The following is an 11,933-nucleotide window of genomic DNA, read 5'->3' as shown; positions in this document are numbered from 1 at the left end:
TCTGTGTCTGTGTTAATTGGTTTCCCTTTTCTTTGTTGAAGAGGGTCTGTGCAATCCTTCTGCCTAGTCCGCCATCTTGCCCCGCCTCCCATCAGTTACTTTTAAATGTGTGTATCTAGCCTCCTCAACCAAATTGTAGGCTCTCTGGGGGAAGGAACTTTGCCTTTCAAATCTCTGTATTCCCCATAGGTCTTCTTGTTGTTGTTGTGTGCTCTCAAGTTGGACCCGACTCATAGAGACCCCTCCTTGGGTTTCCGAGGCAGTATCACTATGGAAGCAGATTTCCCAACCTTCCTTCCAAGGAGTGGCTGGTGGGTTTGAACCACCAGCCTTCTGGTTAGCAGTCAAGTGCCTTAGGCACTATGCACAAGCCTATAACTAAAATTCTTAGAATGGGAATCTAATTTACTGTCTAAACTTTCACCAAAAATACAATATTATTATTAACAACAAAAAAAAGTGCTCAGTAATTACTGAATGTATTGTGCTTTTTGCTAGAGAGAAAATCGCAACTGTTGACAATATTAAGCCTTCTAAAACTTCCTTTACAGAATTCTTACAGGACAAAGATTTTTCCAAGGTGAATGCCACAAATATGCAAAAATTTTTTCTAACTAAAATTTCTGACTTTTTTCCCCTCAGGTAAGAAAAAGCATACAGGATATATTTAACTGGATGACATGTTTAGGACTAGGAATAGACTTGGGGTTATTTTTGTTGTTGCTGCTATTGGTTTGTTTTTAGTACTTTCCCCCATTTGGGACAGAAATAAAGTTAAGAGTTTTTAACTTCAGTGTCTGGGAAAGGGGGGGAGGATGGGAAAACAATGCTTTCCCCCCCAACATTTGGAGTTAATGGAAGACTTTCTTAACTTCCATAAAAACAAGTTATCAGAACATTTAAATTCTCACACATTCCAAACATTTTCCTTCTCTCCAAGGAGACTAAAAGATATGTTCCCAGCTCTGACCCAGGGACTTGGATGTCTGTTTCGGAATATCATCTGAAAAAAAAGTATCTTTCTTTAAATACAGTAGATTCCTTTTGTTCAAACCACAACTTAACCTTCCTTAGACAATTGCTGGGCATCTATAGAACCTTTACAGGTCCTGAAACTTTTTAAACTTCTTCTTTTTTACAGTGATAATAAAATCTGAAGGCCCTGGAACTGTTCACAGCAATTATTGGTTAGTAACTGGAACATCTATGTCTAAAGATAAGAAATCTTTTGGTTATACAGTCTTGTAATATTTGAAAGACTCATAAAAGTTAAAAAAAAAAAAAGGTCCTAGTTTGACTACTTGTTAGCTGTCAAATCAGTCTCTCACTCATAGCAACCCCATGTACAATGAGATCTGACCACTGTGAGCCATAGAGTTTTCACTGGCTAATTTTTTCAGAAGGAGATCACCAAACCTTTCTTCCTAGTCTGTCTTAGTCTCTAAACTTCACTTAAACCTGTTTAGAATCATAGCAACATGCAAGCCTCCACTGATAGATGGTGGCTACGCTTGAGGTGCATTGGCCAGGAAATCTAATTCAGGTCTTCCACTGAGAAATCCCATCTACAGCGTATCTGACAGCCACCTAAGTCTGTATGAACACATCTCAACCAACTTCCAGTCTTATAGGTTCTTATAATTCATAACTAAGCCAAAATCTGCCTTCACTCTGCTCATTCACATATCAGTCTTTCAAATAAATGAAGATAATTACTATGTTTCTCATTAGTCTCTTAGTTCCAGGGCTAAGTATTCTTATTTGGCCATCCCTAATGATACTATGTCCAGGTTACTCTTCTATGGAACATATACAATATGCTAACTATGGTCTGTCCACACAGAGGACTATATTACCTTCTTTATCCTTGCCACATCACACTTCTAACTTGTAAGACTGCAGACAACGAAACCATGTAGACTGATCAAATATAAGAGACCTAGTATTACACACAAATGAACCTAGATATAAGACTTTACTTTCATCATAGTTAAGTTTCACATGTTAGTTCTGATGCAATATTAAGCCTAGGAGTTTTTTGGTTTTTTGTTTTTTTTTTTAATTTCCATCCTATAATGGATTCGTTATTCTTGGCAGCCTTGCATTGTCTATAAATAAGATAAATCTTCTATGTCTTCAAGGCATTGATAAAATAAGCCAGGGTAAAATATAGAGCCTTGTGACAAACAAGCTCTCTTTCTTCTGTTTCCTGTTGAGATAATGTGTAAGCATACCGTCAGAACTTGGTTTTTCAAAGCCTCTTTTCCTTCCTACCATCTCATCCTTTTTCATCTCTGACCACAAGTTCATGCCCAGAATTTCTAAAGCCCTCCCTGAAGTCTTTGGATGAATGAAATCTGCTCTCCTAAACACTGGAGTAAATCCCACCAATTTCCCAGAATTCATGTTTTGGCATTGCTTACCTCCTCCCTGTTCAGACTGGATTGCAAGGCCAGTTACTCTCCTAATACGCCCCCTCATTCCTTTTCCCTTTTCCTCCATCCTCTTTTTGAATATATTGAGTATGTATGTACAACCAACTAAAACCTTTTCTAAGATTACAAGGTAGAGTTATGTATGTACTAAAAAAAAGGGGGGAATGAATAAATTAATAGACTTTTCTTCCTGTGACTAGTTACTTCTAGTTTACCCATAAGCACCAAAAGTTCAAAAGCATTTTAAAAGGTAGCCCATAAAGACACTTCAAGTGATTACAGACCTATTCCTCCACACAAGTCAAATAGACTTTGTTCTGAAGAGGGCAGTATGTAAACTATTAAAAAAAGAATTATGGTCAAGTGATTAACAGTAGACTCCATTCTAAACAGGGCCTATGCCACTCCTGGGTAGTAAATAGGCACTTAAGGAAGTACATTAACTCTTCTAGAGTCTTCCAGCAATATTTATTTAGTGTAGCATATTTCCATAACTCTTAGCTTATTACAGGATGTATCTTAACATAAAAAAAATAATAATACCATACCAGGTGTTTTAAAACTCTAAACTCATCAAATAACCATTGTTTCTTCAACAGAAGGCATGTTAACTGAGAATCCCTTAAAAGAATATATACAACACACAGCAAAAGGTCATTAAAAAGACAAGAAAGGCCGAAAACACCAAAATGGGTGTCAGAAGAGACTCTGAAACTTGCCCTCAAGCAAAGAGTAGCTAAAGCAAATGAAAGAAATGACAAGATAAAAGAGCTGAACAGTTAAGATTTCAAAGAGCAGCTTGAGAAGACAAAGCCAACTACTGTAATGAAATGTGCAAAGACCTGGAGTTAGAAAACCAAAAGGGAAGAACACGCTCGGCATTTCTCAAGCTGGAAGAACTGAGGAAAAAATTCAAGCCTCGAGTTGCAATATTGAAAGATTCTATGGGCAAAATACTGAATGATGCAGGAAGCATCAAAAGAAGACAGAAGGAATACACAGAGTCACTGTACCAAAAAGAATTGGTCAATGTTCATCCATTTCAGGAGGTGGCATATGATCAAGAACTAATGGTATTGAAGGAAGAAGTCGAGGTTGCACTGAAGGAATTGGCGAAGAACAAGGCTCCAGGAACTGACGGAATACCCATTGTGGTGTTTCAACAAACAGATGCTCCACTGGAGGCACTAACTCGGCTATGCCAAGAGATTCAGAAGACAGCTCCCTGGCCAACTGACTGGAAGAGATCCATATCTGTACCCATTCCAAAGAAAGGTGATCTCACAGAAAGTGGAAGTTAGCGAACAATATCATTACTATCACATGCAAGTAAAATTTTACTAAAGATAATTCAAAAATGGTTGTAGCAGTATATTGATAGAGAGCTTCCAGAAATGCAAGCTGGATTCAGAAGAGGACGGGCAATGAGGGATATCACTGCTGATGTCAGATGGAACTTAGCTATAAGCAAAGAATACTAGAAAGATATTTATATTTACTTATATTTTATTGACTATGCAAAAGCATTCAATTGTATGTATCATAACAAATTATAGATATCATTGAGAAGAATGGTAATTCCAGAACACTTGATTGTACTCATGAGGAACCCGTACATAGATTAGGAGGCTGTCATTTGAATAGAACAAGGGAAAACTGCATAGTTCAAAATCAAGAAGGGAGTGCACCAAGGTTGTATCCTTTCACCATACTTATTCAACTTGTATGCTGAGCAAATAATCCAAGACGTTAGGTTACATGAAGAACGTGACATCAGGATTGGAGGAAGACTCATTAACAACCTGTGATACACAGATGACACAACTTTTCTTACTGAAAGAGAGGATGACTTGAAGCACTTACTGATGAAGATTAAAGACTACAGTCTGCAGTATGGATTACACCTCAATATAAAGAACACAAAAATCCTCACAACTGGTCCAATAAACAGCTCCATGGTAGATGGAGAAAAGATTGAAGTTGTCAAGGATTTCATATTACTTGGTCCTATAATCAACACCAATGGAAGCAGCAGTCAAGACATCAGATGACTTACTGCATTGGGCAAATGTGCTGTAAAAGACCTCTTTCAAGTGATGAAGAGCAAAGATGTCTCCTTGAAGACTAAGGTGCACCTAACCCAAGCCGTGGTATTTTCAATCACCTCTTACACATGTTAGAGCTGGACAATGAATAAGGAAGAGTTGATGCTTTTGAGTCGTGGTGCTGGTGAAGAATGTTGAAAGTACCACAGACTACTAAAAGAACTGAAAAATCTGTCCTGGAAGAAGTACAGCCAGAATGCTCCTTGGAAGTGAGAATGACCAGCCCACCTCACCTACTTGGGTCATGCTGTCAGAAGGAACCATTCCCTGGAGAAGGATATTATGCTTGGTAAAGTGGAGGGTCAACAAAGAAGGAGAAGGCCCTCAACAAGATGGATAGACACAGTTGCTGCAACAATGGACTCAGGTATAGCAAGGATCGTGAGGCTGGCACAAGACCAGGCAGTGTTTCATTCTGCTGTGCATAGGGTTGCTATGAGTCAGAGATGACTCAACAGCATCTAACAACAACAATAAAGAAAAATAAACTAGGATGATCTCTGAGGGCCCTCAAATAGCATGGGAACACATGAGGTATACCTATTCTGATTATACTATCATTAAAATCTGATGTGCCGCCATGTTCTCTAAATCTAAAATTCCCCTCTCTCATTTGGTCTTGCAATTATGTCAGTAATATGAACTATAATCTTTCAAATTACCCCAATCACCCCTGAATTCTGGTTTTAGCTTTGGTTGCCTCCCTATTTCAGTCTGAATTCCAAAGTTAACAACCACTGCAAAGTCATTACATAGAGAGATCCAAGCCAAAAATAATGGTGAAATGTCACAGGTCCTCACCCACTTACATCATGTATCTTATATTAAAATTCTCTGAGCACCTGTCTTATCTGTGTCACCAGACTATGAGTTCCCTAAGGCTGTATTACACTTCTCTTCGCATCTACCACTGTACAAAACTCAAAAGCCTTACCCAAAGAAATCTAGTAATATTTCTTGAAGGAAAGAGTTTGCCACATAAATTCTAGCTCAATTCCATTATCAAATACCATTATCTCCAATTCAAAATCAGTAGATCCCAAACTGATGAGGTTTTACTGTACCACTTGGAAGAAATTAATATATCAAACCTTTAAAAAGTAATAATCATCTTGGGCAATATCAAACTACAGTAACACTTCTGATCAAAGTGCAGTTTCTTCACTCATTCTAAGATGTAAAAAGCACAATCTAGTATTAAAACCAGATGTTTCAGCTACTTCTAACCTTTTGCTATCTTCTCATTCCTTGTCATTTCAAATAGATGCTTCTTTCTTTGCTACCCGTCATGAAGTGAAATTCAACTGCAATTTGGAATACAGAATAGGTGATAGCAAGGCACTGTTCTAGCCTGTAGCTAAATGCTTATTTCAACTCTCTCCCTACCTGCTTTCTATCTCCTAGCCAGTCTCTCCAGAATCTGGGGTTGACTCTTCTTTCTGTATCTAATTTTATTCTCTCAAAAAATGCCTGGGTGTCTGCAGGGTTAAAATACTTCAAGAATGTTTCTATTAACATTACAAACCAAAGAAACTTCAGAAGGAGGTGTCTATCCCATACTTTTTATATGGAGCAATAAAAACGAACTGATAATTCTTTTAACCTCACGCAGTGCACAATATTTGCATATTTCCTATGAAGCTCCTCATTACATGTCCTAGGTCTCCAGAACATTCCCTACCATTGCTCCCTCCCTCTTATTCTCCTCAGCCAGTTAGTTCCCAGTAAGCCAGACTACAAACTCAAATTTGTTCACTTTTTCAGCCTTCCCAGTTTTTCAAAGTCCAAGGGCAAAGTACAGATTCCGATACCAATTGATGGTATTGTTTTTTCTTGAAATGTCTAGGAATCCCTTAAAAAGCAGCGATAGATGACGGGTTTCTCCACTGAGAATTAGGCCTGGTGCTCTGAAGATGCTAGAATGAAGGGCTACAATTTCAACAGTCCACATCTTGACACAAATTGGCAGTGGAAGCATTCCGTGCCACTATCAGGCCCCACCTAGTCGTATATGCAATACAACACCAGATGCTGCGTTCTGGATTCCAGTCATCAAGTTGGGTTACCACTGCGTCTGCGGGAAAATGGCTCTTCGTCTAACCTCGTCTCAGTCCCTATACCAAACCATCTAATAACATAACCTGTTCTTTCTACTCTGGATAGAGACATATTTGAGCTCGTCGCGACTAAGAATGGCTAAGTCACTGTATTTCATAGACGTGATCTGCAGGAATGTGAGTGATTACTAACTTTTTATTCCGTGTCTTCCTTCCAGATCAATCCATACGAACCCTTTCCCCAGAGGCGCCATAGGGAGTGAAGCCCCACATCCTACCGAGCGCGGTGGGAAGGAACTGGGGAGGGGACAAAAGGAACTTGCCTACGAGGACTTACAGATGCCAGTCGCTGAGGAGTCTGGGGCAACTCGGTGCTGACTTCCATCCTCTCCGCACCCCCGGTATCCTCGTCCGCCATCTTGAGCGAAACTGACACCCACAGTTCCCGACCCCCGGCCAGAGAGGAGCGGAAACCTGTGGCCGATCCAAGAGACCAGGGGCGACACTTTTACGACGGTCCCTGAAGTCGGGTTTGACGCAGAACCAAGGAGCTTCTTCCGGTCCGCTTCCCGGAAGTAAGCGTCACCCCCTGAAAGGGTTGAAGAGTTGCTACCCCTCCTCCCCACCTTAACAGTGTACTGCTTGGTGGCTGCTCAGTGGTTGTTTCTGATTTCGGTCGTGGGAACTATTGCGACAATGAGGTAAAGAAAAATTCAATGTTCATGGTGAAAGGAAGAAACTGCCCAAAGCGAGAATTTGTCCTGGTCACTTTCTGTCTGGGTTGTTGCCTTGGGTGTGATTTTTCCTCTGGGCCACAAAATGAAAGAGAAAGTATGGAAATATCTTGTCTGCATTCACACGCGCACGAGAACACTGGGGCTCTAGCTTTTGGAAGGGAACCATCAAGTCGTTCCTCCGTAGGGGAAAGACAAAATAAACTATGATACATCTGCTTTATCCTCTTTGGTACATATAATACCAAACCAAAAACCAAACTCATTGCCCTCGAGTGGAATCCGACTTATAGCAACCCCTTTTTGGGTTTCCGAGGCGGTATCACTACGGAAGTAGATTGCCCAACCTTCCTTACCTACTTTTTTAAAAAAGAACAAGGTAAATATACGTGAAAAGATCCTCTGGACAAATGAAGCGGAGGACCAAGTTGCCACAAACTATATGTTTGTCAAAAAAGAAGAGGGAGCAAACTAATAATAGCTCTAGGATTGAAGGAGAAAGGTGGTCAAAAGCTACTTTAACTTCATCTGTATTGTTTTAGATTGTTTACAAATGAGTAATTTCAAAGTGTTATTTTTAAGGAAAAGGAAAAGAATAATTAAGGTCATAATACTCTGGAGAGAAAGGGTAGAGAAGAAATAACGTTAAGAGTCTGTGGTTAAAGACCTTGCAAATGCAGTGGTTGATCTGTAGGGCTTAAACATAGATCGTCTATGCTAAAAAGAACTACTTACTGGGTGCTGAAATAGACTTTTTGCCCAAGAAGCACAATGGAAATTTATTTTACATCTCATTGCACTACACAAATATAAAATTATGCATGTATGTATACTGACTACACATATATAAAATTATGTATGCATGTCTACTAAAACAAGTTTCCTGGAAGACTCTTCATACTTCAGTGTTGCTGTTTGCTGTATAGTATTCCAGCAGTTAGCCATTTGCACCACCAAGAGACTCAATACCTCAATATTTTCTATTCTATTCCAATATATTTATGCATTTAAAACAAAATACTGGTTAAGGTGATTTCACACCCCACAGTGAGTATTGTCCCACATTATGAAAAAACTCCCCTAAAAATTAACTTTGTCTTTTCCTGTCTTTAGGTCTTTGCACCTATGATTCTCTTTGACTACCTCACCACCTATTTTTATCTGCTAATTCTCTTCCTGCTCTGTTTCCCTGGAGTTGATTCTTATTCCACATTCCCCTAGATTCATGATCCTAACTAGAAAATCAAGAAAGAATAGTGTTGTTAGGTGTCATCAAGTCAATTCCAACTCATAGTGGCCCTAAGTACAGCAGAACGAAACACTGCCTGGTCCTGTGCCATTTTCACAATCCTTGCTATGCTTAAGCCCATCACTGCAGCCACTGGGTCAATCTATCTAGTTGAGGGTCTTCCCCTTTTTCATTGACCCTCCACTTTACCAACCATATCCTTCTCCGGGGAGTGCTCCCCACTAACCACATGACCACAGTATGTGAGACAAAGTCTGTACATTCTCACTTCTAAGGAACATTCTGGCTGCACTGCTTTCAGGATTGATTTGTTTGTTCTTCTGGCAGGCCATAGTATTTTCAGTATTCTTTGCCAACACAACAAATCAAAGGCATCATTTCTTCTTGGGTCTTCTTTATTCATTGTCCAGCTTTCACATGTATATGAGGCTATTGAAAATACTATGGCTTGGGTCTGTTGCACCTTAGTTTTCAAGGTGACATCTTTGCTCTTCAACACTTTAAAGTCTTTTGTAGCAGATTTGCCCAGTATACGTCATCCGATTTCTTGACTGCTGTTTCCATGAGTGTTGATTGTGAGTCCTAGTAAAATGCAACTTTTTGACAACTTCAGTCTTTTCTCCGTTTGTCGTGATGTTGCTTATTTGCCAGTTGTGAGGATTTTCATTTTATGTTGAGGTGTAATCCATACTGAAGACTATATTCTTTGCTCTTCATCAGTAAGTGATGCAAGGCCTCTTTACTTTCAGCAAACAAGGTTGTATCATATGCATATCATAGGATGTTAATGAGTCTTCCTCCAATCCTAATGCTGTGTTCTTCTTCATATAGTCCAGCTTCTCAGATTATTTGCTTAGCATACAGCTTGAATAAGTGGTAAAAGAATACAACCCCGACACATGCCCTTCCTGATTTTAAACAGTGCAGTATTCCCTTGTTTTGTTTGAATGACAGCCTCTTTGTCTATGCACAGGTTCCTCATGAGCATAATTAAGTGTTCTGGAATTCCATTCTTTGCTATGTTACCCATAATTTATTTTGATACACAGAGTTGAATGCCTTTGCAATGTCAATAAAGCACAGGTAAACATCTTTCTGGTATTCTTTGAAGAAAGAATAATAGCAGCCATTTATTGACATCTTAATATGATCAAGGCACTGATTTAATTGCCATACATTCTTTGATCCTCATAGCAACCCTATAGATAGGAGGTATTACTTCTGTCTACTGTCATTCGCCTGCTAACCAGAAGACTGGGTTTCACCAGCCACTCCTTGGAAGGAAGATTGGGCGATCTACTTCCGTAGTGGTACTGCCTGGGAAACCCAAAGAGGGGTCACTGTGAGTCGGATCTGACTCGACAGCAATGAGTTTGGTTTTTGTTTTGTTTTTTAAACATTTTACAAATGAGAGAACTGAATTTTTAAAAATTTTATAACTTGGTTAGGGACATGCAACTGAGCAGAGATTAGAATCCAGTTCAAGTCCTATTTATTAATCATTTCCTTCTGCTATCTTACAAGTTCAAGTATTTTGTGTATGAAAAATAGAGCATTTCGTTAGAGGAAAAAGAGTTGTTTGTTAAAATGGTACAAGAATAAGTGGTTAACTCTTTAGGAAAAGGAGAAAATTAAGCCAGCTCTTTACCTCAAATTATATATCAAAATAATTGTGGATAAATTAAGAGTTAACTGCCTAAAAATATTTTTATAATATAGGAATGTCAAGCTTTTTAAGCATGACATCAAAGGCAGAAAATTAGAAACACTAATATGTAATTTCATAACAATTAAAAACATGAAAATAAACTACACCAAGTTAAAAGGTTAAAAAAAAAGAAGAAATGCCTGCAACATACATGGCATAGCAAAAGATATGCCGATAGGAAAATGGGAAAAACACGTAACTATGCAACTCATAATTTTTATGAGTATATGTGTGTGTGGGGGAACCTAACTGGTAAGAAGAAATGTAAATTAACCAAAAATGGCATACCATTTATTGCCTGTAAATTTAGCAAGCTTTTTAATTTTTTTGTAAAACATTGGAAAGATAGGTATTGTTATGTAAAGTGCAAGAGTAAATTAGTAAACTTACTGGAAGGCACTATGACAGTTTTCAAAAGACTTTGTAGAAAATGCATATTCTGTAGCCCAGCCACTCTATTTTTAAGACTTTTTCCTGGAGGAATAATTTGGGATGCAAGCAGTGTTTTAACTACATCATTCTCAGTAATGGAGAAAAGTTAAAAAAATAACTCAAATGTCTAACAATAAAGAACATTGGCTCAATAAACTATAGTTACCCACATAGTTTAATATTCTGTGGCCATGAAAATGTAGACTAGCAATTATTAAAGTGTCCCCCTGAGGGTATTGAAGACTCGGTAAGCCTGGAAACCAAAACTATTGTAATAATACAAATTATTTGTCCTTGTTTTGCTTTTAACTGTGTTGGTATTTGCTCTGATCTGTAGGTAAAACTCCTTGCTCCTTAGCACAAAACCAAGGCATAGAACTGAACTGGTCACAAAACTAAACTAATAGTACTTTCTTTAACTTCTTGCAGTTAAAAAAATAGAAAAAAAAAAATCCATTTTCCCTTAAGAATGTCCTTGATGATGCAGTGAAAATTAATTTTTTAAAATCACAAACCAAGAATTTTTATAAAAAACAACGTAGCTAGTAAGCAAAGAAAAGGAAAACATGTTGAAATGTATAAAGCTTGTTTGCCATGTACAGAAGTATGAAGGTTGACTTGAAGAGAAGTATTTCTGCAATTGAGTTGCAAGCTGAAGCCACCACTTTTTTCATAGAACATCATTTTTACATAAAAGAACAGCTGGCAGATAAATTATATTACGAAGACGTGGGTATTTGGAGTTCTGGTAAGATGGCGGACTAGGCAGAAAGACTGCACAGACCCTCTTCAACAAAGAAAAGGGAAACCAGTTAACACAGACACAGAAGATAATCTTGGACCCCTGAGCCTTGAAGGGAAGGATATAGAAGTGGACTAAACCCCAATTAGCAGAAGAATTTGCATGAAAATACAAAAAAAAAAGGAGACAGATGGAGTTGTGGTCTGGCAGCGATCCTGACGGCACAGCACAGACAGATTGGAGATTCCCGAGTGGTGGTAGGACCTAAAAATTAACCTAAAAATCAGCCCTGCTGGCCAGGGACTGCTTGGAGGATTACTCTGGTGGATGGGGAATAAATGGAGAAGGTGAAGAGAAAGGCAGGCTGAGCGTGGACTTTTGCCGGTGTGGAGGACACTGCCATTTTGAATGTTTAAAGTGGCTTGACTATTTTGGATATTGAAAGAGACAGCACTCTCGCAGATTCCTGGG

General features: G+C 38.7%; 1 protein-coding gene across 1 annotated transcript in view; it reads right to left on the bottom strand.

The window, feature by feature from the left end:
• UBR1 (ubiquitin protein ligase E3 component n-recognin 1) overlaps window positions 1–7,015 on the bottom strand; it is a 224,454-nt gene extending 217,439 nt beyond the window's left edge. Inside the window, exon 1 of the mRNA XM_007935324.1 lies at window positions 6,935–7,015. Within this exon, the coding sequence (XP_007933515.1) occupies window positions 6,935–7,015 (81 nt within the window). The remainder of the gene's footprint in view (window positions 1–6,934) is intronic.
• Between the last annotated feature and the right edge of the window lie 4,918 nt (window positions 7,016–11,933).

The sequence above is a fragment of the Orycteropus afer genome, unplaced genomic scaffold, assembly GCF_000298275.1.
Source record: "Orycteropus afer afer isolate SDZICR_OR568_19922 unplaced genomic scaffold, OryAfe1.0 scaffold00026, whole genome shotgun sequence".
Taxonomy (NCBI): Eukaryota; Metazoa; Chordata; class Mammalia; order Tubulidentata; family Orycteropodidae; genus Orycteropus; species Orycteropus afer.
This window is presented reverse-complemented; position numbering and strand designations above follow the sequence as displayed.